Raw genomic sequence first — 27,329 nt, forward strand, 5'->3', positions numbered from 1 at the left:
AAAAAACAGCATATTGACTTCATTAACAACTTAAGGTCACCACACTGCCAAAAATATTATTTCAGTCAAATAAATGAAGGCACACTTGTCAAATATGACTTTCTCCTGAAATTCCCAGGTTATCAGTAGAGAGAATCCCTAGAAAGAGATAGAACCGAGATCCCCAGATAAGGAAGGAGAGAGGTCACCATTATCTGTTCACCAGAGGTGTTATGATTTGGATTTGGTATGTGACCAAAGGCTCACATCCTTAAAGACTTGTTACCCGTAGCAGCAAAGTCCAAAGGTGAGGTTTTTAGGAAATGATTGGATCATGAGGGCTCTAACCTCATTGGGCGAATTAAGTCATTTGATGGATTCATAATCTGAATATATATTGGGATGGGGTGAAAACTGTAGGTAGGTGAGGATGGTTGGATGACATAGGTCAATGGGAATGTGTCCTTGGGGATTATATCTTGTCCCTGACTCTCTCTCTCCCTCTTTCTCTCTCTCTCTCTCTCTCTCTCTCTCTCTATCTCTATCTCTATCTCTATCTCTCTCTCTCTCTCTCTTCTTCCTAGCTGCCATGAACTGAACAGCTTTACTCTGCCATACCCTTCCACCATCGTGTCTGCTTTGGAGTCAGCCAACCTGGACTGAAACCTCTAAAACAGTTAGCCCCACCCCACAAAAAAATCTTTCCTCCTAATACAAGAGAAAATTAAAAGGTACAGCAAATACATTCTAGAAGCACTTTCTGGAAACTACGGAGAACATCTAAGAAAAAATACACACCTATATATGCAAGCATGTGCATACATGCACACACATACAGGTGAAGAAAGGAAAATGAATGCCACTGAAGCAGATTAAACAATGAGTGACAGAATAATGATAGTTTTCTGCCCCATCTATGTTGCCTGGATGGAAAAAGTGTCAAAAACATACTCTTTTAAAACCTAAATATAAAGACAGCCAAAACAGATTTCAAAAAGCAAGGGGGAAAATGGTCAGAAAAGAAAAAAACAAAATTGAAGAATATATTTGGTCTTATATCTATTTTAAAAGTATTTTTGAAAGTTAACTATGGCTTCTCTGATTCCAAGAATTAAATCTCCTTATATATTAAAAAAAATTAATCCTCCAGCAAGTCAACTACTATCAGTTTGTTCCATAAAGCCTATAATAAATGGAACTTTTGAAACAAGTGAGGAAATGGGTATTGTCTTGGATAATCACATGCCCTCAACACCCAACAGTTATGCCCACAGAAAGATAGTAAATAGAGCCAGTCAGACCAAGGATTCATGATTTCTGAAACAGTAGCATTTCCTCTTCTCTTGAAGCAGAACAATAAGCAAACCAGAGTCATCCCGAGAGAGCACAAATTCATCTTCCTATTTTTTCAGCACCATGGTGAGCACCAAGTGGTTTCCCATTTCCAGATATTAAGAAAGGAGGTGCTGGGGATGGAGGAAGATCAAAGACTTAACCACAAAACTGAGAAATCTGTTTGTACTCCTATCTCCCACATGTTCTTAGAAACCTATTACCAGGTGCAAATAGATCCCCATTAGACTTTTCTGAATATTGAATTGTTTGGATTTTTTTGGTTTGGGGTTTAGGGGGATTATTTTGTTCTGTTTTGCTTTGCTTTTTGTGTGTAGGGATCAAACTCAGGAATTTGGTCATGCTAGGCAAGCACTCTACCACTGAGCTACACCCCTGAACCCTGATATCCTTTCTCCTATAGGATTATTGTTAAAATTTTATAGCACAAATTTCCACCCCTCATGGGAGTATACAAAAAATATTTAGAGCAAATAGATATCCTCAGTTGGATTTCTAATACACAGAAAGTGAAACTTCTTTAAACAAGAGATATTGTTAAGTCCTATTCCATTTGATATTAGCATTAAAATACTTTATAGACAGTTAACAAAAGAAAAAACTCCAAGTATTTTTCAAAAGTAATTTGAAATTTTAAGTTGACATTTGGTCCAAAAAATGACAAGAGAAAGAAATTCAACGAGAAGGAAATCAACCTATAGAGAGATCATGCCTAAAAGTTAGTTTATTCACCTATAAATGAAGAAATGCATGTATAAAATTTGCCATTATCCCATTTTGAATAAAAGTCTAGAACACTGATGACATGTTTGTATTTCAAAAATGATTAATACAGACCTAGTAGAATGCATTTTCTATTGTCTTGAAAACATTTATTCAAACACAGAAGTAAAATGTTTCAGGCAGGGTGAAAGATATCCCTTCAAAAATCAAACTACATTTTTGCTGACCAGGTAAAAGATGTGATGAAATATGCAGAAGGTGACACACACTTACAGAGGCTTTCTTCAGTGACTAATAAATGTAAAACACATTCAAACTTCTCCCACTCTTCCAATTCACATCACTCAGGTGGGTGTTCCAGAGGCAGAGCACATCTGCCTTCAGAAACAGTTGGCAAACTCTTTGGAAAGAAGTCCCCTGTTATGTGTTGAATTGCATTCCCCAAAAGATGTGTTAAGTCCTAACCAGTAGTACCTGTGAGCTGACCTTATTTGGTTACAGGGTCTTGGTGGATGTAATCAAGTAAAGATAAGGTCATTAGGGTGAATGGAAATCCAATGACTGATGTCCTTATAAAAACTAGGCAGGGTTGGGGATATAGCTCAGTCGGTAGAGTGCTTGCCTCACATGCACATGGCCCTGGGTTCAATCCCCTGCACCACAAAAAAAAAAAAAAAATGTGCTTTGGGGCTGGGGCTGTAGCTCAGTGGTACAGTGCTTGCCTCGCACATGCGAGCACTGGGTTTGATCCTCAGCAACACGTAAAAATAATTAATAAAGATATTGGTCCATCTACAACTAAAATTTAAAAAAAAAAAAAAAACTAGGCAAATTTAAACACAAACACAGAGAGAAGATGGCTCTGGAAGAAAACCAAGGAATATCTGGGGCTTCCAGAAGTTGGAAGAGACAAGGGCAGATTCAACCCTTGAGGTTTTAGAGGGAGCACAGTCCTGCCTATCCCTTCATTTTGGGGTTTCCAGTCTTCAGACATGCCCAAGAATGAATTTCTGTTATTTTAAGCCACCCAGTTTGTGCACTTTGTGATGACAGTTCTCGGAAAGTAATTCACCCTTTTAATCATCATATTGAAGAGATTGGAAAGGAGGAGGTAATAAGATGGGGAAGCAAGTAGTTATAATTTTTAGACTGATTTGGGCTGTTATTTTTCTCTAGAGGATAAACAGGACAGTGGCTTCAGAAATTTCCACAAAGGTTCTCTCTCCATGGATGCCTGGTATCTAACAACGGCATGTCCCTTTCCAAATCCCATTGAGAAAAGATACTTCATTCTCTGAAGAAATGTTCCTGCCCCCTAGTGGGAAGGAAGACATTAAAATGACATGTAAAGAGATTAATAATGTAATTAAACATACATCTTAAACGAGAGACGTGTATGTCCTTGGTCCACACAACACAGAGATTAAAACTTGAAAGGCAACTAAAGATAACTTGACATAACTAATATACTGTTCTGGATAAAAATAAACTCTCTCCCTCTGGATATAATCCTACAGCAGAATTAAAATCCTTAACCTCCTTGGGGCTGAGGATGTGGCTTAGTGGTATATTGCTTGCCTAACTTGCATGAGGTCCTGGGTTTATGCCAAGCACAGAAAAAAAAAAAGTTTCAAGTAGTCAACACCTCAGACTGTACTTATAACCCTGGACAAGGTGGAAAAACACCAGCGTCCAGTAGAGCTATCTGTTTAAATAAGTGCAGTCTCTTCAGCTTTCTAAGCATTAGATTCACCAGCATAAAATTGACTGTAACAATATTAATATATACTAATTAAAAATAAATTGTACCCCCTGTACACCATTTAGGAGAAATGATGTGCTATTTCAAAATTTTAAGCCCAACAATGTAGCAGGAAGAATAACTTTTAACCAAAAATGTCTTTCAGAGCCTTGACAAGGATCATAATTTAGATCAAAAACTGACAAAATATATTCTCAAAAAGAAGTTGAAATGAAACTGTGTAGAAGAAAAGAACTAAAGCCCCAGGATATCTTAGGCACATCAGGAAAAATCTAACATATTTTAATACAACTGCCACCATCTACTAAATTTAGAAAATTACTGCAGTTTCACAAGTATAGATTATTCACAAATATAATTTTTTCCTGTGATTTAATGAGCCCTGCCAAGTAGAGCTGTCATCTTTAACTCAGGTTAATTTGAGGAAACCTTCTTTTTCCAGATGGCACCAAAGAGAGCAGACAGTTAGATTTATGAGACACTGAACTCAAAGTCAGATGGTATTTATCTTCATGTGGAGTGCAAGAGAGGTTAGCCTCTGAGCCCGCTTTGGTCCATTTCTTAACCCAGCATTCTACTGTGAAATTCTCCACACTTTTCTTATAATATCATGTTTCTCTGTGAGCACATTACCAGTGTTACCCTGAAAATCTGCAGCAGTCTCCTGCAAACCTAGCTGAGTCACCCTCCCCACAGGAGATAACACATACATCCTGTGTCTTTACATCAAACGTGGTTAATTTAGTGACTGAGAGCTTACCTGGCTGGTTTACCTATACTACAGTTCTCTGGGCATTTCACAACTCCACTCAGGTATTGTCCACCTATCACAATGCTGATTACAGTAATTACATCACCATGGGTTACATTTCTAATCTTGTTTGGTTAATGTCAACTGTGCTCCATGTATCTTTTTCATGCTCAAAGCCAATGTCTTAGAAAGTGTAATTTGGCATGAAGTTCTCAGTTTTAGTAAATCAAGAGATTTCCTATCTCCAAATAGTAGAATTGTTATAATTTGGATCTGGAATGTCCCCCAGTATCTCACATGCTATTGGGTGTGATGGCTCACACCTGTAACTCCAGGGTCTCAGAAGCTGAGGCAGAAGGATTGCAAGTTTGAGGTCAACCTGGGCAACTCGGTGGGACCTATCTCAAAATGAAAAATAAAAAGAGCCAAGGATGTAGCTGAGTGGTAGAATCATCCCTGGTTTCAATCCCCAGTGCCGAAAAAGAAAAAGTGCTCTTCTATTGATAGCTTAGTGCCCAACTGCTGGGACTATTGGGAGGTGCTGGAAACTTTAAGAGGTGGAGCCTAGTTAGAAGAAATAGGTCACTGTGGCCATGTCTTTGAAGGGTATATCTTGTCCCCTTCCCTCCCCCTCTCTTTTTCTCTTTCTGCTTCCCAACTGACAGGAGATGAGCGCTCTGCTCTGCCTTGTGCTCCCCGCCATGATGTTGGCTCATCACAAGCCCATAGCAATTTGGCCAAGAGACCACAAACTGAAAGCTCTGAAACCAAGAGCCAAAATAAATGTTTCCTCCTCTAAGTTTATTTCCTTGACTATATTGTCACAATGACGAAAAGCTGACTAATGTGGTAATACACTATATGTTACTATGGAAGAATAACCCAGCATTAATAGAGCAATGTTACTAAAAAACAATAGACAGGGGCTGGGGTTGAGGCTCAGTGGTAGAGCACTTGCCTGACATGTGTGAGGCACTGGGTTCAATTCTCAGCACCACATATAAATAAATAAATAAAAATAAAAGGTCCATCAACAACAACAAAAATAACAATGTTTTTAAAAAATAAACAATAAAATTTCCATCCAAGGACATTTGATGGGGAAATTCAACTTCTCCATTTAAACCTAGTATTCTTTTATTTTTAATATTTTTTAATTGTTGATGGGTATTCATTTTATTTATTTATATGTGGTGCTAAGAATCAAATCCAGTGTCTCACACATGCTGGGCAAGCACTCCACCACTGAGCCACAAGCCCCGCCCCCATAAACCTAGTATTCTTAATCGAGCCCACAAATTGGATTCTTCTAAGGTACTCTTTAAATGTTGATGGCAGATCCTACCCTATACCAACTTAACCTGATCACTGTGAGAGACTCAAGCATTGGGATTTATTAAAAGCCTCCAAGGTTCAACAGCAGCTGTGAGTCACTGATGTATACCTGGGGTTAGTAAACTTGTTCTGTAAAGTGCCATATCGTAAATGTTTTGGGCTTTCTGGGCCAAATAGTCTCTATCACAATTTCTCAATTCTGCTGCTGTGACACAAAAGTAGCCATAGATAATACATAAATGAATGAGCCTGGCTGTGTTCCAATATAGCCTTGTTTATGAACATCAAAATTTGAATTTTATACAACTTTTATATATCAACAAAATATTATTCTTCTTTTGATACTTTTTCGATCATTGAAATATTTTAAAGTCATTTTTTTGACTACAGGCCATACAAAAGCAGATAACAGGCCAGATTTGGCTAGGCCACAGTCTATGAACCCCTGATCTGCTGGGCAGATTGAATACATTTCTATTCAATCTTATCTCAAAAAACATTTCCTCAGATGTTCCCTCAATCGACCCTGAAAAAGATTCCATTCAAAGCGGGGATACCTTCAGATTCAAGTTGGTCCAGGCCGTATGAGGGAGCTGTATTAGTGTGGCTAATGGATGGAACTGTTCTCTCAGATGATGCCTCAGATGCAGAAAACGCTGGGGAAATGCTGGGTGTCTCCACCATTAATCCAGGGGGTGTCACCGGAGAGCCCAAAACTAGTGTCAGATCCTCACTCGGCCCTGTGACTGTGTCCATGAGATCTGCCAAAAACAAGAGATAGGACTTGACCCACAAGATGATCCTTATGCACTATGGAAAACATAAACATGTGCTTTCATCTTTTAGGCAAGAAATGATTAACAAAACCAGTATCTCAAGTACAGTAAGTTCAGTACTTAGAACAGCTCCCCCTACCACTTTACATCAGTCCAGCTTCCCACAGCAAACACTTTATCATCAAGGACAATACATTGTCTCAAGTCAAAACTTCATTTTTAAATTTTAAACCTCTCATCTATTCTATTGCAGGATTATATACAATCTATTACCAAAGGCAGAAATTTTAACAAAAATGTATTAAGATACATGCCAAAGACTACTTCAGGAAGACCAAGTACATTTCTCAAAATCAAGTCAAAAACTAAAATCCTAGATGTGTGTCCAGAATATGTCCCATTTTAAGGCATTTAAATATAGCACCAAGCATTCCCAAGTCCCAAGACTCTAGAACAGTGGTGGTTTAAAAACCTGGTTGATCATCAGAATCTCCTGCGGCAATTTTTTAAATGTAGATTCTCATGCTTTCCACACGTTCCAACTTTCCGAATCTGAATCTCTTTGTCGATGAATCTTGAGAAACTGTACTTTTAAAAGCTTCCAGGATATGGATCCATAGGTTCTCATACATTTCTAGCAGAAGTATAAATTGTGGCAACTGCTTTGAAAGATAAGTTTTAGCTCCTAAAGATGAACATTATATACACTCTTCAGTCACCAATTTCATTCCATGGAATATTCCGAGAAGAAATCCCTGTATATCTACGATGGAGAATATGCACAAGAATATTCATGGTAGCAATGCTCATCACAGCCAAGCCTGGAAATGACCCAATTGTAAATCACCAGGAGAGTGGATGAAGATTGGATGGATAAACTGATAGATGTTCATAATGGGATATTATTCAACAGTGAAAAAAAGAACTGCAAGAAGTAGATGTTAGTCACAGAATATTCAGTAAAAACTTTAAGCCCCAAAAAGTTCATCCATAGAACAATTTTCTCTTATAAACTTAAAAACAACTATTTTTTTAAATTATTTTAGATGTTGATAGGCCTTTATTTTTATTCATTTATTTATATGTGGTGCTGAGAATTAAACCCAGGACCTCACACATGCTAGGCAAGTGCTCTACCACTGAGCCACAACCCCAGCCCAAAAAACAACTAATTTTTTTTTTCTAAAAATTTTGCCAGATGTGGTGGTGTGCATCTGTAATCCCAACAACTCAGGAAGCTGAGGCAGGAGGATCACAAGTTCAGGGTCAGCCTCAGCAATTTAGCAAGATTTTGTCTCAAAATGAAAAATAAAAATGGCAGGGAAAGTAGCTCAATGGCAAAGCATCTCGTGGCTTAATCCCCAGTACCAAAAATAAATAAGCCATTTTTTAAATGTTTAAATATTTACATACAGAAGTATGTAATAAATGCAATAAAACTGGGAATGGGGGGAGAAAGTGGAGTCAATTATGAAAACGAGATTCAGGATGATAGGTAACAATCAGGAGAAGAACAAGTTGAGATGCAAAGAGTCATAGGGTTTCCTGTAGGTTATTGTCAAAGTCTTAGTTTTTGTTTTGTTTTGTTTGCAGGTGGTGGAGGGGTAGGAAGTAGGATTAAAATTATTTATTACATTGTTAAAAATAATGCAATAAATTTATAAAAGTAAACCTTACTTGGACAAATGATAAGACGGAGATCCAAAAGGAACGCTCTTTAAAATAATCATTGTTAAAATTTCCAAGGAATTCTGATAATAAGTCAGATTTGAAAACTGCTTTGCCTTTAAGAGATCGGAACATTTGAGAGCCTGCTATACAGAAAGCACTTTGTACACATTATTTCAAATCTACCAAATAACCTGTAAGACAGGTGGGCATTATTGAGAAATGAACAAAACAACTCTTACAGAAGTTAAGAAACTGGCTTGAGTCCACAATGCTAGTGACAGCCACATCCAGGTCCTTGCAGTACCTTCCCCACCCCGGCTCCCAAAAGCAGTGTTGTGGAAGGAGGAGGCAGTTCTTGAGAGATCCAGCCTTCCAAGGGCCCAGAGGCAAGCCACCAGGAGATTTTACTTGGAAATGAACCCTCTGTCCTTCTAGGCTGTGCCATATCTCTACAAACAAGAAAGTTCCTCCACCTTTCCAGGTGGGATGTATGCATGTATGCTGGTGACAAGGTCAGCTGCCACATTTTGTTCCTTATAACTTACCTTCTGCAGCAGGGGTAACTTCGGGAGACCAAGGGACAGCTGTGGTTGACACTGTAGTGGCCAGAGGCTCCCATTGTCTGGACAGCTGAGTAACATCAGGAACATCAGAGGCAGGAGAAGGGGACTCCTTGCCTTCCTCAGTCTCTCCACTGTCTCTGGTGACCTGCTCTTGTGTCACCAAGGGTAAAATGGCTTCTGGTTCTTGAGTAGCTGTTGTCATCTCTTGAGTGATGATGTCTTAAAAGGGGAGAAATATTTTAAAATAGACCAAATACCCATACTTTAAACTTGCTGTGTAATTAATAGATTGAGGGGCAGGGAGGCAGATCACTATTTTATTGGAAAAACTAAAGGAGAACTCAGAAATAAAAGGTCAATGAATGAATGTTGTTATTTCTGCTTTCAGGAGTCATGAATCAAAGACAGAGAGAAATTAATGTAAAAAACTAGAATAAAATCCAAAACAAAGCAGGAAGAACAACAGCTGTGCTTCCTCCCAGACACATTTGAATATTAACATAATGGGTTTGTTAAGAAACAAATCATACAGAACTAAGTTACGCTAAAAAAATTCTCAGAAGCATTTGGGTATATTAATTTTCACATTTGCATTTCTGAAGGGGACAGGGAAGTTAGCATTTTAAAATAAAAGAATAATATTACAATAACTCATATTTACTGAGTTTCTATTATGAGCCACACACACAGTACTAAGTGCAAGGTGTGCACTGTCTTATGTTTTCCTCCCACATGTACTAGGGGGAGATGGATACAAATACTATTCCCTGGAAGCTGTATATCCTAGGATCAAAATGAGGGCTAGAGAGTCAGTTAAACTAGCTCTGAATTCTCACTCAGTCACTTACCAGCTGTGATCCTAATCGTAAACTTAACATCTCTCGACCTTGAGTTTACTCAGCTATAAAATGGGGATATTAACAGATCTCATAGAGTTCTTACAAAGATTAAATCAGATAACACAGGTAAAACACTGTACACACCAGTACTTAGTAGTATTCAATAAATACCATCTATTATTGCCCCATTTTATAGAACAACTTAAGTTCGAAAAAGCTAAGGAAGCTGCCTACAGTTACACACAGCTAGGCCTTTTAACCACTGTGCTAACTATGCCCAAGGAATGATATGGAGAATATTCGTATTTTCTTTTAGATCCAAAAAGGGAATGAAACAGAGCTATAGAGTGTGCATTATCTGTCATAGGTCCACCTTCTTTACAACATTGCAATTTCCTCAAATACATTATTAAAGACTTTTTGTAAGGACCAATACTTGCCATCTTCTTAGGGAGGGACTATGCTGAAGATTTCAACTACTTAGCAAATAAACAATTCATTGTAAAACTCTCTAGTTGATCTAGTTGATCTAGTGTGGTCAGATTTGAGGACCACTGACAGTTTGCAGATCATTATAAAACATAAATGATTTCATCAAAACCCATGTAAAACCTATCTTACAGCTACTTTGTCTTAATTATATTCAGAATATATGAAAACAAAAAAATTCCACATAAATAAAATACAAAAAGTACTGTTAAAAAAAATTCCTTATAAATTGAAAAGTACTGAGATAGTATGATATAATAGAAGATTAATAAACTTTGATTAGGAGATATATTTATGGATCTATTAGTAAATTAGCTGGTATGGTATAGTTTGATTCTTATTTCCTTAATTATAAAATAAAGGAAGCTGCCCTTATAGAATCAGACTAGGTTGAGCCTTGGGACGCAGAGGCCTGGCTTCTAGGAACTGCAGGGAAGTGTGTGGCGCTGTGTGGGAGTGGTTCCCTGTCTCCTTCTGGAATCTTCCCCCTAAAAGGATGGCTCCCCTAACTCCACCCTATCCTGTCCATCACAGAAGAAGCTCCTCCCAGTCCTTGCCCCCTTTATCTGTATATTATAAGTAAAGGAGAGTTGGGCAATTCCATGTTGTGTTGTAAGAGACCAGAGCTGGTATGGCCAGACCCATCACACCCTCTCTCATAAAAAGAGCATTGGCTTTTATGTGTTCATTGAGTAGATAAGTTTTTTGGGTAATAGAAAAACCACCAACATCCTCCTCTGGCAGTTAACCCTTTTCTCCTCCACATGGCAAGTGGCAGAGAGGACCCCAACAAAGGACTAGACTAAAAAAAATTATTTGCTTTCAAATGGTATATGCTTTTTGTAAAAGTACTTCCTTTCCTTGGTACCCATCCAATTTGAACTGTATTTTCTTTTGAATTCTAGAGATTTTTACTTTTGATAGATCTGATTATGGAACAAGGAAAGTGACTTAGCTCTTAACATGAGTTTCGTGTCTGCTTTTTATACCATAGTTTAAGCTTTTCCCTTCTCTTTCTTCACTAAGACTGTGCATCTCCTGACAGCCAGGATCCATTGCCCTTTGGTATCTCTAGGACCTAGGACAATGCTCTGTCTGTCACAAGAAAACAATATAGTTTTATCATTTTAAGTACCCTGTGTTCTCCCTATTGTCCTCGGTTTTGAATGTAGAATAAATATTTTGGAGAATATGTAAAAAATACATATATAGCCTATGTTCTTAGTTTTATGGAAGAACAAGAAATGTCAAAATGCATAGCTCTTTACAAACAATGACTGCTGAAGAAGAGAACCAAAAATAGGAATGGGAACTTTCAACAGTAATAGGAATTTCCCAACATCTCCCACTCTTCCTATCTCCTGTAAAAAAAGAATATGATACTCATTATAGAATATTTTTAAAACCTGTTCTCCAGTTGAACCAGATGAATCTGAGGACTGACTATAATCCCAAAGTACTCATCTGTTAATCATGTCCAAAACACCAAAAATCATTGCATATCCCGAAAAAGATAATGTCCTCAGTGGTCCCTGGGCCCTAAAGTGATTGGCATTTGGGTTATTTCCTTCAGGAAAAAAAAAAAACAAAAAGTTATAATCATCGGAAAACAGATAGAAAAAGTTTGGTTATTCTATAACCACTGTTGTAAATAATAGCAACTTTTGTATTCTCTAACTCTTAGAGACCAAGAAAATTAAATGAAGGTAATTGACTATTCTTCTCTCTACAAAGAACATGGTAAAACTGTTTGATTAATTTGGGCAAGATAAGCAATCAGATCTGATGATCCCAGTCTGATTGGGTCTGTATTTACCCATCCACTGAACTGATGCTTATTGAACACCTACCATGGACCAGGTATTATGCTCTGCTCTGAGAATAAAAAGAAGTTGCCTGTTAAAGGCTGTAGTTAAGAGAAGTGGTTATAACTAACGAACATGCTGGGTAACCAAAATAATCAGATAAGTATCAAATCCATTTTACTTTTTAGCCTCTATCTACAGAAGCTAATGCAAGACTAGTATGTAAGAATCGGGGATTCAATTGTGCAATGCATAATCGCCGACTGACTTAATGCTCCAGAAATATCTTATACATGCTACAGAAACTTGAAGTAAACTTGTTCAGTCATATCTAATATCTTCATGGTCATGTGAACCCAACTCTCTTAACATCACTAAAAAAACTATATATAAGACATTTTTGGAAGTTTCTACAAAAATTTACAATATAACAGTTCTTTCAGTCTTTAAAAACCTATTAGATATATAAAACTCAATCTTCCTTTTATCACTTATCAAATGATCTGTCATTTTAATTAAATCCCAATAATGCTTTATAAAACATATTATAAATTTGATATTTTCTACTAATTGAGCTACTTGGCTGATGTAAAATGCTGTACATGTTCCAAAACAATTTGAAATGAGCAAATACACGCTATGCTAAGTTTTTCCTTTCCAACACTGTTATCTAAGCACACATAATAAAAGAAAAACATTACCCATCGACAACAAACATAAGGCTTGTCAGCTTGTAAGATTCACAGATAAAAAGGCCAAGAAAAAGTAGGAAATGTGGAATCAAGCCAGCAGATGATTTATGCGCCCCTTCCCCACTTATTCTTAGATGATTTATTTAAGGGTAAATAAAGTCAGAGGAATCATATGGTTAAAACTATGAGATAAATCTTACCTAGAGCTTTTTTGTAAGAAATATCAGAGATGTGAATATATGTTACAACAATGCATACATAAATATCCCACATTACACTAAGTATATGGTTAACATTTTCACTTTTTCTTGTATATTTATACATTTCACAAGAATATGTTTGAAAACTATCCATCAATATCAGGGTTTCTCAACTTCAATGCTATTCATATATTGCCTTGAATGACTCTTTGTTGGGGGTGCGGTGGGGGTCCTGTCCCACGTATTAAAGGATGTTCTGCAGCAACCATGACCTCTATTCACTAAACACCAGTAGGAAACCTCAGTTATAAAAATTAGAAAAGTCTCCAAACATTACTAAATGTCCCATGAGGCAGGGAGTAGGAGTGGGGGTGGGGCAAAGCTATCCCCAATTAAAGACTCCTGGTCTATTTGCAGGAGTTACAGTTTGGTGTAATCTTCTATCAAATGCATTGACTTGATGTGAATACTTTATTCATTAAAACTTTGATAATTTATTTCTAAATTGCCATTAAAAATAAAACCAAATTGAAAGATTTCAAAATTAAACAAAGTTTGTTTGTTTTTTCTTTCTTTCTTTCTTTTACCTTTCAATGCATTTCCCAACAGCTGATATGCCTCCGACTCATATTCGGAGATGGACACAGTAGTCTCTGACAGAAACATGGCGCTGTTTTCCTTTGTTGATTCCGCAAAGTCTTCCACACTTTGGAACGCATGCACAGAGAAAACTTCAGAATCTTCCATCAGACCCATGGGAGTGAAGGGATTTTGATCGGTGAAGGCAGGTGACTTCTCATCCCCCTGCGCTATGAGCAGGGCTGTCCCCATATGTGTTTCCCTTTCAGGCAGCCCCGCGGCCACTGCTACAGCCTCTGTCAAAGGCCGACCCTCTTCAGTCCCCTCATGGCTCTCTATCTGCAAGGGCTCCATTCTCACCTGAGTCTCTGTGTTGTCTCCCAGCATTGCGGTCCGTATCTGGCTTACAGTCTCCAGCTTGGTGTCATCCCACTCATCACTTAAGACAGAGGCAGCTGGAACGGCTCTGCTGACACTCTCTGTGACTTCTGGGACTCCCAGCAGGCTATCAGTTTCTGGTCCAACACTCAGGGCATACTCAGAAGTCACCGGCAAGTGCTTGGTGGCAGTAGCCTGGGTATTATCAGCTGTCTTCTGCAAGAGCTTCTCCCCATCCAATAGGAGGCTGCCAGGCTCAGCACCAGGAAAAGAAGTTGTTCTCTGGTTTAAGTCTGCTTCAAATCTCCCGGTTCTTGGATTGGTGGTTAGCATTTCTTCAGTATTCTTAAAGGATGGAGGAGAATGCTCCAGACTAACTCCTTCCTGACTTTCAGTTGCAAACAGTTGATGGTTCACATATTTCAGAAAACCTGGTGTTGCTTCTGTGGTCCCTTCTGCAACCGGCTGAATGACGGTACTGCTAAAGGGTTCCTCTTCGTCAGCATTCAGAGAGGCAGTCCCAGTGATAGGGCTAGTTAACATGGTCTTGGAAAGTCTGCTTTCAGGAGGCATTCTCTCTGGCTGGCTGGAACCAAGTACTTGGTCACCTGCTGGAACCACTGGCTCGGTAGCAGTGGAAAGAACAGGGTTGTTAGACTGCTGGAGCCCAGCTCCTGTGGGATGGGTTTCTTTGTTAAACAAGAGTACTTCATTTAATGGAACTGCTGATACTCCTGCTGACACCACCATTGGATCTTCTTCAGAGAACACCAGCTGGGGAGTTTGTTTTGGAGTAATGGAGGTATTTTCTAGGTCATCTGTGTTCATCCTCTCAGACTGCCATTTTTCTGCACCAATATGTACTGACTCTCTTCTTTCCATTTTGGGGAAGGCCAGACATTGTGTGGCAAAGTTGAGAAAAAGAAGGCTACAGAAAGCCAGACAAATGCTTGATACAATTGGTCTGCTCATAGTGGAAGAGAAATGTGCCTATAAATTGGTAGAGTTGACAATTCCAGTAATTGAGTCCTGCAGAAAATAAAGCATATCAAACTGTCATATAAATATATTTTGTAAATAAGTCTCTGTAACTTAAACCATAGGTAAAATAATGCTTAACTTCACACACAGAGACGGTATATAAGAGACGGCTGTTCTATTTCTTTGTACCCTTGGGACATGGATAACCCAGTTCATTTTTCCCTGCTGAATTCTGTAGCTCATTTAACTTGAAGCTCCCTAGAAAAAAAGTACACACAGTTCAAGTATTAAGTTCACTGTTTCTCAAACACCTACTTGAAATAAACTATCCTTGAAGTCACATTTACAATATCTTATCCCAAGTCCTCTAATAATCATGAAGTCAAATGACTCGGAAATAGCTACGTGCCCAGGACACAGAAAGTAAAAGTTACACATTCGTTCAAAGAACTTTTTAAGTGTTGCCACAGTTGGAAGGCTTATATCTCCACTCCACCCCCAAATTCATATGTTAAAATCTAATCGCCTGTGGGAAGTCAAGAAGGCAGCCCTGATGAATGGCCTGGTGCCTCTATAAAAGAGTCTCCAATCACACCCTCACCTCTTCCACCACGTGACAACACATGAAAAGTTGCCTTCAATGGGCCAGTCCCTTTACCTGGACATCAAATCTGCTGGTGCTTTGATCTTGAACAACCTCCCAAACTATGAGAAATCAATTTGGAGTTTTGGGATTTTGTTTTGATCCTGGGAATTGAATATAAGCTCCCCGGTTTGTGGTATTTTGCTGTAGCAGTACAAAAGGACTCTAACAAATATGTTTTAAAACCTGTTAAATATCATCATAAAATACTGAATATCAGTTGCTTTCAAGAATTTAAAAAAACATTTAAATGATTTTCAATTAAAATGTCTTTAAAATGCTAAATCATTTCTTGTTCTCTGAAACAACTATAAAAATCATAGCAAAAACCTTCATATTTCAAAATTTATAAATTAGAAAGGATGTAATTAAGCAATGTAAGTAAATGTATTTTTAGAAAAAAATACATTTTAAAATTAGCAATCCTTACTGAATAACCATTATTGCAAGATTAAGATTTATTATATTCTTTCAAATAAATGATTCATATTCTTCTGACAACTAAAACTATCTACAAACTGCTAATTTCCCCCAAAATTTAAAGGTTCTCATTCTTCTCATCTGTTTTCCGAGTAGGCCCCCTTCTCTTCCCATCATCAGAAAATTCTCAAATGTTGATCCCCAGCATAACAAAAAAGAAAAAAGAAGAAAAAAACCTCAAAGATGCTGTAGGTTTTCTAGAAAAGTAAACCTTAGAATTGAAATTCTAAAGTAAAAACCTTGTCTTTACAAAAGCTACACTTTGCTTTCTTTCATGTCTAATCATTAAACTCTCTCGGTTAAGCTCATGATGTGCACTTGTGAAATACAGACATTCACATGTTCATGGGGCCTTATCCCCTTTAGAATTTCAAAGCTTTCATACGTTATCCCATTTAGTCTGAAAGGTCCTTTTAAGACAGAAAAAAAGGTCAAGTGCTCAGGGCATGATCTAGACAGCAAAGACCAAAAGAAGGTTGAATTTTTTTATATGAGAAAAAAGGAATCCATGGGTGCAGAGCTGAGGCTTCCTGTCCCACCTGAGTAGTCATCTGAGCCTCAGGCCTTCTAGCACCAATGAAATTTCTTGAGAGATCGTTAGCCAGAACCAACCAGCTACGCTATTCTCAAATTCCTGATGCACAGAAATGGTACGAAAGTAGAAAGAGTTGTTGTTTAGGCCACTAAATTTGAGGATAGTTTGTCACACAGAAATCTTGAATTCACAGTCTTTGGGGGAAATATGGGAAGAGAGTGACAAATCATGACACCACGTGAAGAAAAGGAAAAGCTTATAAAGGATCATGAAGTCAACAATAAAAGAAAACTGAAGCCAGAGGTGACTAGGAGAAACATAGAATCCAGATGTGATGAGAAGGATGCTGTTTCTCCAGTGGTAGAATAGAGGTTCGAAACAATTTTATTTTATATACAGGTAACTAGTTTTGGGTTTCTTTGGGGGGGGACACGGGGATTGAACCCAGGGGCTTTTTTACCACTGAGCCATACCCCCAGTCCTTTGTATTTTTTTATTTTGAAATGGGTCTCACTAAGTTGCTTAGGGCCTCCCTAAGTTGTGAGGTTGGTTTCGAACTTCAATCCTCTCACCTCAGCCTCCCAAGCTCCTGGAATTACAGACATGCACCCTGATGTCTGGAGCTAGCATCATTTTAAAAGGAGAAGATATGAGAAAGATAAAGGAGAAAAATGGAATAGCATGTACCAAGGCAACTCAGTACACTTTAGACAAGTCAGAAGACATCTCAGTTCACAGGTAAAAGATCTTTGTAGCGTTTGGCTCACTGCCTCTATTTTTCTTCCTTAAAAGGAAAATATTTGAGAGAGCTATGAAGCATGCGTGTTCACAGCAACTGAAACTACATCTTTGAATGTCTGTATAGATAAGCTGAACTATGAAACTATATCTATATATCTGAAAAGACAAAAAAGCTATAGAACTCTACAGTACCTTCCAAGTAGACTCAGTAGCACACACCTGTAATCCCAGCTACTTGGGAGGCTGAGTCGGGAAGATGGCAAGTTCAAGGCCAGCCTGGGTAACTTAGCAAGAGCCTCAGCAACTTAGTGGGTCCCTGTCTCAAAAAGAAAAAAAAAATTAAAAGGGCTAGGGATGTAAATCAATGATAAGGTGTCCTTGGGTTCAACCCCAGTACAAAAAAAAAAAAAAAAAAAAAAAAAAAAAAAAAAGCTTCTCTAGTTAATTTCAGATCTGTTAAGACAGCTTTTTGTTCCTGAACAAATACTTTGCTCATTCAATAAAATCTTTCTAAACATCCTAAAAGATCACAGGTGTGGCCTAAAAGTTTGTTCTACATGATTCTGTGCTTCTGTATAAAAACCTGAAAAACCCACACCATCACGAAGTTTAGATGAACACAGACTGGCATCAGAACAATGTTTTCTGAATTTTACTCTTCTTGTTGTTAAAACTTGCCATATGTGATCCTGGGCAAGTGACTTCTCCTCCAACAAAACCAGGAGTTAAACAAAATAACCTTTGAAATCTCCTCTACCTTCATGATTCTATTTTCCTGTCTAGGTGACATAAAATGGAAATACAAATACTTCCACAATTCTGCCATCAAGGAGGTGAGACAACCACATGACTGAGCAGGTGGTGCACATTTTATGTTTTGCAGTCATGTGGGCTGAGAGAAGAATTTTATGAACAAAATCCAATTGAGGGGGAAGGGAACAAAGAATAAAGATTTAATATAGCCTCAATTGCCTTTCCAGAAGAGAATTTTCCTTCAAGGTCTTATTTTCATCTACATCTTGAGTTTCAGAGTTTTTGTGTAAAGGGAATTCTCCATCGCTCTAAAAGACTTTCCTTCTGTGATTAAGTACTGGCCACCTGCTTTCTTAATCCAATTACAGTGAAAAAGTGAGAGTGAACCACCAGCCTTTTCTACAGCTATGTGTTGAGGCCACATGCTCCTTCTCCCCACTGTTCAAAGCTTCGCCTGAACTTTAAAAGGAGAAAAGACAGCCTGTAGGAACGGTAGCAGGGGACACATCTGCAACTCAGATAAATTGGCAGATGACCTTCAAGCTCCAGGTCTTTCTTCATCTCTCAAAGCCCAGAGCAAGTTCACCTAGCTGCTCTCATGAGTTTGGTATCCCACAATGGGAGTTGCATGACATTAGAAAATAAATAAGAAAAGAATGACCATTGTCAATTCAATGACAATAAACCTCAACCTAAATAACCATCTGCAACCATATTTCGAAGGGTACAGGCCTTTTCTTTTTTCCTGAACACTTAAACCTTATGTGGCCAAGTGCCCAGCACAGAGGAAATGCTTAGTAAATATTGGCTGAACAAATAGATGAATGTCTACAGCCTGCTTCGCTGTGAGAGGTGGAAAGAGGGAAGATTTCGTTGCTTATTAGAATTCTGTGTCTTAAATTAACTCAGTCATAAGAATATTTAACAAGCAAACAAAAAGAACACTTTTCTTTCTTTTCCTTCATGCTGTGTCTTTGGATGCTGCTTTCTCTTCACTGTATCTGTCAATGCAAATTAATTCAGATAAATAAACTCGAACCAAGTTTCTGATAGTGGATATTAGCTTCAAATAGCTTTAAAAGCATCCCCTTCAGAGCAAGTCCGGAGCACTGTGTCTGTCATTCACTATCAAGGTATCCTAATGGTTTGGCAGGCCTCGAACAATTTACTGCATTTCTGCCACCAGCAGGCAGATAAGCTCTTCTGTCAAGCGTTATCTTTGACAATCTTAAATAGATCCAGTCCAGAGTCTGTTTCTTTGTCAAGTCCAGGCAGATTCAAGTTTCAAAGACAAATGAAAGACGACATAAAAAATAACAGTCTTAGCCTTGGACTTATTCAGATTTTCTAAATACTTGGTCAATGTTTTTCCAACTGAAATGGACAATGCTATGTGAGTGTGTTACCAAACTGAACACACAAAAGGGAAACCAGCATGTTAAACCATTCTCATGATGACAAAGCTACTCTCTCCAAGGTAAATTGAGTTTCGTGTATAATATAGAAGGAACATGAACATTGCCCTAATACAGTAAACTGGTGACAATCTGCTTTTCCTTTACAAATATTGTAAGTAACTAGTGTGGGGTGAGGAAAGATGCCTAATCTGATTTTCACTGTTAACTGGAAAGACAGTGGGGGTGAACGCAAGCCTTTTCTACCTTCGAGTATTTGAGGTCATATTCTCCTTCTCCACACTATTCAAAGCAAAGCCTGAACTGTAAAAGAACTAGAAAAAACAGTCTGTAGGGACAGCAGTAGGAAGACATCTGCAACTCAGATACACCGACAGATGACCTTCAAATTCCAGGTCTTTCTTCATCTTTCAGAGGCAGCATCTACTTGAACGCCACCTCAAGCATAAACCATCTTCATCGGCACCTTAGTGTCAGTTTGAACTCCTCTTACATGTCTGATTCACAACTTCTCTGAGTCTTCCCTCATAATGTCTCTTGGAATCATCCCTTCTAGTCACCTCATTGGATTGTCATTAATTTAATTGCATCTTAATCGGTGACCCTGTCCCCACTCTCTCCTCTCTAATTCATCTCATACAGTCCAGATGGTTTATTCTTCAGAATAAAAATGACAATAATCAATCAAAATGACTACTCTTTGAGGACGCCGTGTGCCAAGTGTTAGACAGGACCATGGAAATCATTTAATCCTTACAACAACCTGAAAAGGTAGGTACTACCATGATCCCCCATTTTTTTTTTATTGTAAACAAATGGGATATATGTTGTTTCTCTGTACATGGAGTAAAGGCATACCATTTGTGTAATCATAAATTTACAATAACAGAATGAATCAAACAACATTACCCCATTTTTGTAGATGAGAAATCTATAGACACAGAGCATAATTCACTTCAGTGATAGCATCTGTTTTTGATCTTTTGGATTCTGTCAGACTTCAAAGTCCCTGCTTTTGCCACCTCAACTCTCTGCCTTCACAAAACACACCATGTCATATCCCTAAATGTACCATTGCCAAACACCACATCTATTAAACAAATCTCACTCCACCAGGGTCGAGTACAAGAACTATTCCCAGCCAGGTACCGTCCCCTCTTATATGCCACACTCATCTCAGGCTCCTAAGAGTTGCTCATAGCACGACACTAGCCCCAACACCCGTTTCCTCCTTACCCCAGATATGCAAGCCCTGGCCCCCAGATAACTGCTGTCACAAAAATGCCTGGCGCATTCTCTTCCCACCTTCTCTGAGCTCCTCCAGTACAAATCATCAAGTCTTGTCACCTCAAATAAGATCGTCCCTTCCACATAAACACCAGTCTCTGAGCTTCCTTTGTTTGCCCTATAATTATTAACACTGGTAGGTAGATAGAGGAGGTATTCAATAAATATTTGCTGGCATAGTGAATGTAAATAATCACTGAAGGATGGGAAAACAAATGTTCAGAGTCTCTATCTTGTATTGTAAGATGGCCAATGACATTTCATGGTCTAACCTTCTTTAACTGTATGTTCCGTTCAGTCCATAGTTAATTTTGGCTATTTAGTCAATGTGCCCTTTCAATAACAGCGATAATTTATGTATTCTCATTTCTGCTATATTTTAGGTTTTCAGAGTTTATTTCACACACACACACACAATAGATCAGCAGTCTCAGACAACAAGCTTCAGATCAACTTGCTTCTCAATTACCAGCACACCTTTCAAAATTCAATCAGAGATTCTATTATGAGGAAAAAGAACACTCCTCTCCTTGACTGGTGTCTTAATAATCTTTCCCATTTGTGCTTCTCTTGATTCTCAATGATCCATTTGTCATTGTCTTGTCTTGTCTTTTTTTTTTTTTTTTATCCTAAGACTCTCATCGGCAATACTATTTCATTTGTCTAAACCTGAACTTATCAAGACTCTAAACCCTATTAACCCAACTGTGGCACATGGCATTAAGATACCACTTTCTGATTCACTGTGCTATTGACAACTGTCACTGGCCTTTTATAATGGCTCTAAGATCTGGGCTGCAACCATCCTTCACTATAAATTAAATAGCTGGAATGACAGATGATCCTTTCAGCAGCATTTTCCATCACAGTGGAAGAGGGAAAATGGAGTAACCACAAAGAAAATATGGTCCCCCAGGAGGAAAGCAGAGAAGTATGCTTGGGTCAAGACCAACAAAGTGCTTTCTCCTCCCTACAGACCATGGCTAAGTTCTCCATATTATGCCCACTAGCTTTGGTCTCTATAGTTTAATTATGTAAATAAATGAAGGTGTCCATGCTTATTACCCCTGGCACATTATCCTCTCTCTGTCAAAAAAAGTTGGACTTGAAGGTATTAAAAAATATTTATGTACAAGATTCAAGTTCCAGCTCTGGCAAATCACTAAAGCTCAGTTTTATTGTGGCAAAATAGGGATAATAATGCTCATGCTAAACAATAATAATAATAATGCTCGTTTTATTTTCTTCCAACAGTGGAGGGTGAAACAAAAAATGAAAATAGACATGAAAGCAGTTCAAAAAAATTTAAGAGTGCAATATTAAACATATTACGGTGATACTGATATGCATGACCCTCAAACTACAGAAATGTGAGCAATTTGAAACCTCCGTAAAATCAGTCCCAATTGGAATATCCATTTTTCCCCTAGATAGTTCCATGGAGCTTCCCTTTTCAGCTTTTCACATAGATGAAGTGACCTGAGAGTGTCTACAGAATCCTGTCCTGATTGAACTTGATCAGTTAACTGCTATCATAGAACCCTTTTCAATGACCTAATTTGACACTTTATTTTTGTTCATTGTGGTTCACAAACCTCATTTGCTTGGCAAGATCTCTAAGCGCTAGTTGGCATTTAAAGGGAAGCTGCAACTAGATTCATATATTTCTCTTATAATCTCCAAGTAAACACAATATGGAAAAATAGAAGTGACCACACGTTAGAGAATGAATTTTCATCTAACAGATTAAACTCAGAATTACTTATGCGAGAATAAAATTTGATTAACAAAACTATAATGCCATACACAACTTTTCAAGCAAACATCTACTGAAAAAAGGGTGAAAGTCACCTTTAAAGAGTGAAAATTTCCCAGAACATAAAAGCCCAGATTTTTTCATTTTGATTGTGTTCTTACTTCAGTATCAAACATTTCTGCAATACCAAATTATGATAGTACAAAAATCTAGCAGGAAACACTGGGAATAAATGGTAAGAAGCCTTCCATGAAAACAAAGACAAATTCACGTCTCCCTAATTGGCTCTGTTGCTGTAGCTACCTTAGACTTGGTGAGCCTTGGGAGTTTTGTGAAAAAACGCAATCAGTATCAAGTCTGCTTCATGAGAGCTTGGCTCATTATTATGGCAAATATAACAAACTCCACTTTAATCAGAAGAGCAAGTCAAACAACCTTTAAATCTCTGCTAGGTATAAAAAATAGCACAATGTTCTGATACCGTGAACCCTCACCAATTTTGAGTCTTTCAATAGATGTTCCAATGGGGTTCTGTTGGCAAGCGTGTAGAAAGAAGTCAGTCAATGACTGAAGTTGCTAGACTGAAGGAGACTCCTTGCAGCCCAACAGAATCACTTATGCTCAAGGAAATACAGAAAAAGAAAGGAGAGGCACGCAAATTCTAACCACACAATGTGCTCCTCAGAGAAGAATCCTTCAGAGCTGTTCTATGAGTGGTTTTGTGAGTCACTCCTCATTCCCTGATACGTTTCAAACTAAAACTTCCAAAGAAAGAAGGCAGACACTTTAAAGCAACCTTCTCTGCTTTCTTGCACATTTATTCTGCACTGAAATTAGGTGCCAAGATCCCGGCAGATGCTAAGAATCGGCTTGGAAAAGCAAAAGAATTTCTTGGAGAAACCCAAACTCTTGGGGGTCCTACGTTTTTCTGCTTCCTCGCTAGCCAGCGTTCTACATGTTTGGAATCTGTACAGGTCGGGTTCTGTCAGTGACCGGAACGCACATGCGACATCTGGGCATCTCTGGTCAGCACCTCTCAACCCTTCGAGTCTCAAGAAGCAGAGACTCATCTCCTCCAAGTCTAACCCGCAGGTCCCCTTCCTAATTAAGTGACCTTTCCAGGGAGCATCGTACTGAGGGAGGTGGGGGCTGAGCAAGGAAGCTCCGAGACATCCCTGCGCTAAACACTCAACTGTTTGTTTTCTGCAAAGTGGCAGGGCATATTTCACATTTCGGTGGCCACCACAGCCCCCAATCCTTCCTCGAGTTGGGCTCTGAGTGGCACGGGCGACACTGAGATCGATGCTTTGAAAGGAGTAAAGCGTAGTCTTCAAGAACTTCCAACGAGGTAGGATCGCAAGGGGAGGGAAAGAGAGAGAGAAAGAAGAGGGGGAAAACCCACACAAAAGCAGCCAGTCTGTAAGCTCCGCCAGCACAAAGGCCCGTTCGCTGGTGCGCAGCCGGGAGGCTGGGCTGGAGCAAGGAGTGCGGTGAGTCCTCCGAGGCCTGCACGCCGCGCCCAGCGCATTTGGAGCTGCCCCGGTGCACCCCGCGCCCCGGCACCGCGTTCCGGCGGGGGCGCAGGGCGCACGCCTGGCGCGCCTCGGTTGCACAGCTCCCGGGACTACACCTCTCCCAGAGCGACCCCGCGCCGCCCCAGGCTCCGGTTCGATCCCTGCCCTGGCGCCACGTCTGCAGTCGCGGCTGCCGGAGCGGCAGGAGCCGGGCCCGTCCTCACCTGTGCGCTTTCAGCCAAGCAGCGCGCGGAGGAGAGCGGCGGCGCTGGCGCTCTGCATCCCCGCCGCGGCCCCTGCAGCGGCGGCGACTCCCTCCGCTGTCTGGGACGCCAGGGGGAGGGCGCTTCGCTTCGTTGCTTATTCATAAGGCCGCGGCTACGGCAGGGGATTGGGTGGCGGGTAGGTGTGCCCGCCCCAGCTCTGCTGGCTGTGACACCCGATGCCGTCGCCCCACGCCCCTCCGGCGCCCACATCCCCGCCTCCGTTCCCTCACGGGGGCGGCTCCTTCTCTGGTCCAGGCGACTTTACCCCTCCGGAGACCCCCTGCCCAGGATGCGTTTGGGCTTCTGTGGCAGAAAAAAAAAAAAAACACCAGGGCAACGTTTTCTCAAGAGCCCGAATTTCTCCGGCCCTTAGTTAAAGCAAGAGGCACAAATGGGAGGCTGTAGAGCGTTCTTTGTGAGAACTGTGTGTCTTAGTCATGCCCCTTGAAGTAACTCTACAGGAAATGTTCCCTTCTCAATCAAAGAAAAAGTTGAAAATAGGTGCTAATAAGAAGTGGGGTTTATTGATCCATTACTCCTACCAGGCACAAGACTAGGTGCTTTATTCATTATGCTTAATCTGCACAAGTAAATGTAATCCCCCCCTTAACGGGGGAGAAAGCTGAGGCTCAAACAGTGTAATTTATTCAAGGTCTCATGGCAAATGTGGTCACTGGCAATTCATGACCTCCATTCTTGAATCTCTCAAGGACTCTATCCTTTTTCTATATCTCCTAATCATGAGAAGAAAGAGGTATTAGGAATCCAAAAGCCCATTCTGGAACAACCCCACAGCGCTTTACATTATGTCTTGTGCTTATTAACTCCTTGCTTTATAATGCCTTAATCGCGCATGGTTATTCGTAAACACCTTGAAGTCAGAGATGTTCGTCTTTGGCTCCCACAGATAACACAGTGCACAGGATACACTGTTATCCCTTCCACCTCACTTTAGAATACATTAGCTTTTTGTTTCCAGAAAGGCAGCCAGCAAAGAGTTGTTGAAGAGAGTGTGATTGGAATTCAGTCGAATCCATAAAATGTGTTTTTATGTGTATTCAATGTAATAAGTATCACATTGCTTTGGGACCGGGTCTTCCAGCCGGATACAATACCCATTGTGTAGATAATTCACAATCGACCTGACCAAGCTGTGTTTTAACATTTCGTTTTTAAGTCAGTAGTTTGAAAATCAGACTACATCATCTTGTAAAAATCGTGTCCTATAATATTGTGAGCTTTTCAGGTAGCCCACAAATTTGGGAGAATTTAACTCAAATGCAAGTATATGATCACGCTAATAAAAACAATCTGAGTTCTGGTTGCTAAGCCCAGAAGGTCAAGCAGAATAGGAGCGGCAGCAGAAGGAAGGAATTCCAACTCCCACTGCATCTGTCTAAGGGCAGCCCTACTCACAAATTTGAAATATTCTGTTTCTTCGGCATCTTCCTGCCTCTTGTTCTGCATTCCTTGCTAGCATCTTAGTCTTCCCTTTAGACACCAGTAGCCACGTGACACTCTAAGTCTGGACTACAGAATACCACTCCTCAGACCTGTCTTCACACTCAAGTTTTCTTCTCCAAGATTATCCTTCTCCCATAGTAAAATTCCTGTCTCCCATTTCCTGATACAAATTATTTCAGCTATGTAGCAAAAGTAAAGAAATCTGATCAGAACTCATTTGTATTAGTTCTTTCTCCTACCCCAAATAGTTTATTCAGCTTTAAACCACTCTGGTTAATGAAATTTATCTCAATAGCTGTTGTTGGTACATGGCAAGGATAATAAGATCCACTCTTCCCCCAACATGTGCACAAATGATAGGGCGAGAAGAATTCTTTGCAAGTCAAATCGGTAAACTCAAATGGGAAGAATGTTATTAACTTTTCATGAATAAAACAAGAAAGTGTATGTGTGTGCACTCACATGTGTGTCAAAATTGTTACAACACCTAAAACTATTACCAGTCAAGGTAATAGGCAAGGAAGCTCAGAAAGGCAGTTTGGGGGTTGTCACATTTAACAAATAAATATAGAGAATTTCCAATTAAATTTGAATTTCAGATAAACCACATGTAATTTTTAGCATAAGTGTATCCCGAACATTGAATGGGACACTTGGGATATACTTATGCTAAAAACTACATGCGGTTTATCTGAAATTCAAATGTAACCAGGTATCCTGCATTTTATCTGTTAGGGCTGTTGGTTAATCCTGGTTAGTAAAAGCTTTTGTGCCAGAAAGGAATTGGTTGGAAGTAGCAAAGACCAGTATAACCAACCCCAAGAACCAGGAGGGGACAGTGCCCATGCAAATACCACCCAGAGGGGAGAAGTCTTGGTAATGCAGACTTGATGTCCATGGTGATACAATCACCAAATGGGGTAGAAATACTTCACAGTACATCAACTAATTCTTTTTGGTCCAATTCCCACATACCAAACATCCAACATTTTGATTTCCAATATTCATGGCCGTGGGGCTCTGATGACATGAGCATCCCTGTCTGTTCAACCTCAGTATCTGCAGAATTGTGATTCTGCATTATGTGAGCTGGATTATGTGTGTACTACTAACAGATCTACTTCTGATGCCCCCCAAATTGGGTTTCTGGTCTTGTAAAGCTAAGATGGAGACCCTGAGCAGGGCCGACTTCCAAAGTAGTTTATAAGGGTTCTTGGAAAAACAACCGGCAGGACTCCACCAAGCTCTATACTACTGTTTTGTTTTCATTTTTTAAATCTTTTTTTATTGGTGCATTATAATTATATATGATAGTGGAATTTGTTGTTACATATTTGTACATGCACAACATATCAATATAATTTTATCAATTTTGTTTTCATTTGAAATTACACCAGCAATAAGGGCTTAAGTTACTAGAACAAAATAAAGTAAAAGGTCCAGGAGGAAAAATCTTCCTGGGAGGCTGAGTTTACCTGGGAGCTCCCCAAATACCTCCCTCATGCTTTATAAATAATTCTTTTTGCTGTTGTTGTTTTGTTTAATTTTTTAATTCTCTAAAGCTCCTTCCTTGGATTTTGTTGCTCTTACTGGCTTCCA

General features: G+C 39.3%; 1 protein-coding gene across 2 annotated transcripts in view; it reads right to left on the reverse strand.

The window, feature by feature from the left end:
- Armh4 (armadillo like helical domain containing 4) overlaps positions 1-24,352 on the reverse strand; it is a 123,625-nt gene extending 99,273 nt beyond the window's left edge. The window contains exons 1-4 of one of the 2 annotated variants that reach the window (XM_047542475.1): positions 24,225-24,352; positions 13,526-14,924; positions 8,896-9,132; positions 6,461-6,664 (exon numbers count right to left, since the gene is read on the reverse strand). In XM_047542475.1, coding sequence (XP_047398431.1) covers positions 6,461-6,664; positions 8,896-9,132; positions 13,526-14,867 — 1,783 coding nt within the window. In that variant the 5' untranslated portion in view covers positions 14,868-14,924; positions 24,225-24,352. Of the gene's footprint in view, positions 1-6,460; positions 6,665-8,895; positions 9,133-13,525; positions 14,925-23,890; positions 23,948-24,224 lie in introns of those variants that run through there. The other variant, XM_047542476.1, reaches the window with a different exon arrangement.
- Positions 24,353-27,329: the final 2,977 nt, after the last annotated feature.

The sequence above is a fragment of the Sciurus carolinensis genome, chromosome 2 (genome assembly GCF_902686445.1).
Source record: "Sciurus carolinensis chromosome 2, mSciCar1.2, whole genome shotgun sequence".
In the NCBI taxonomy this organism is placed as follows: domain Eukaryota; kingdom Metazoa; phylum Chordata; class Mammalia; order Rodentia; family Sciuridae; genus Sciurus; species Sciurus carolinensis.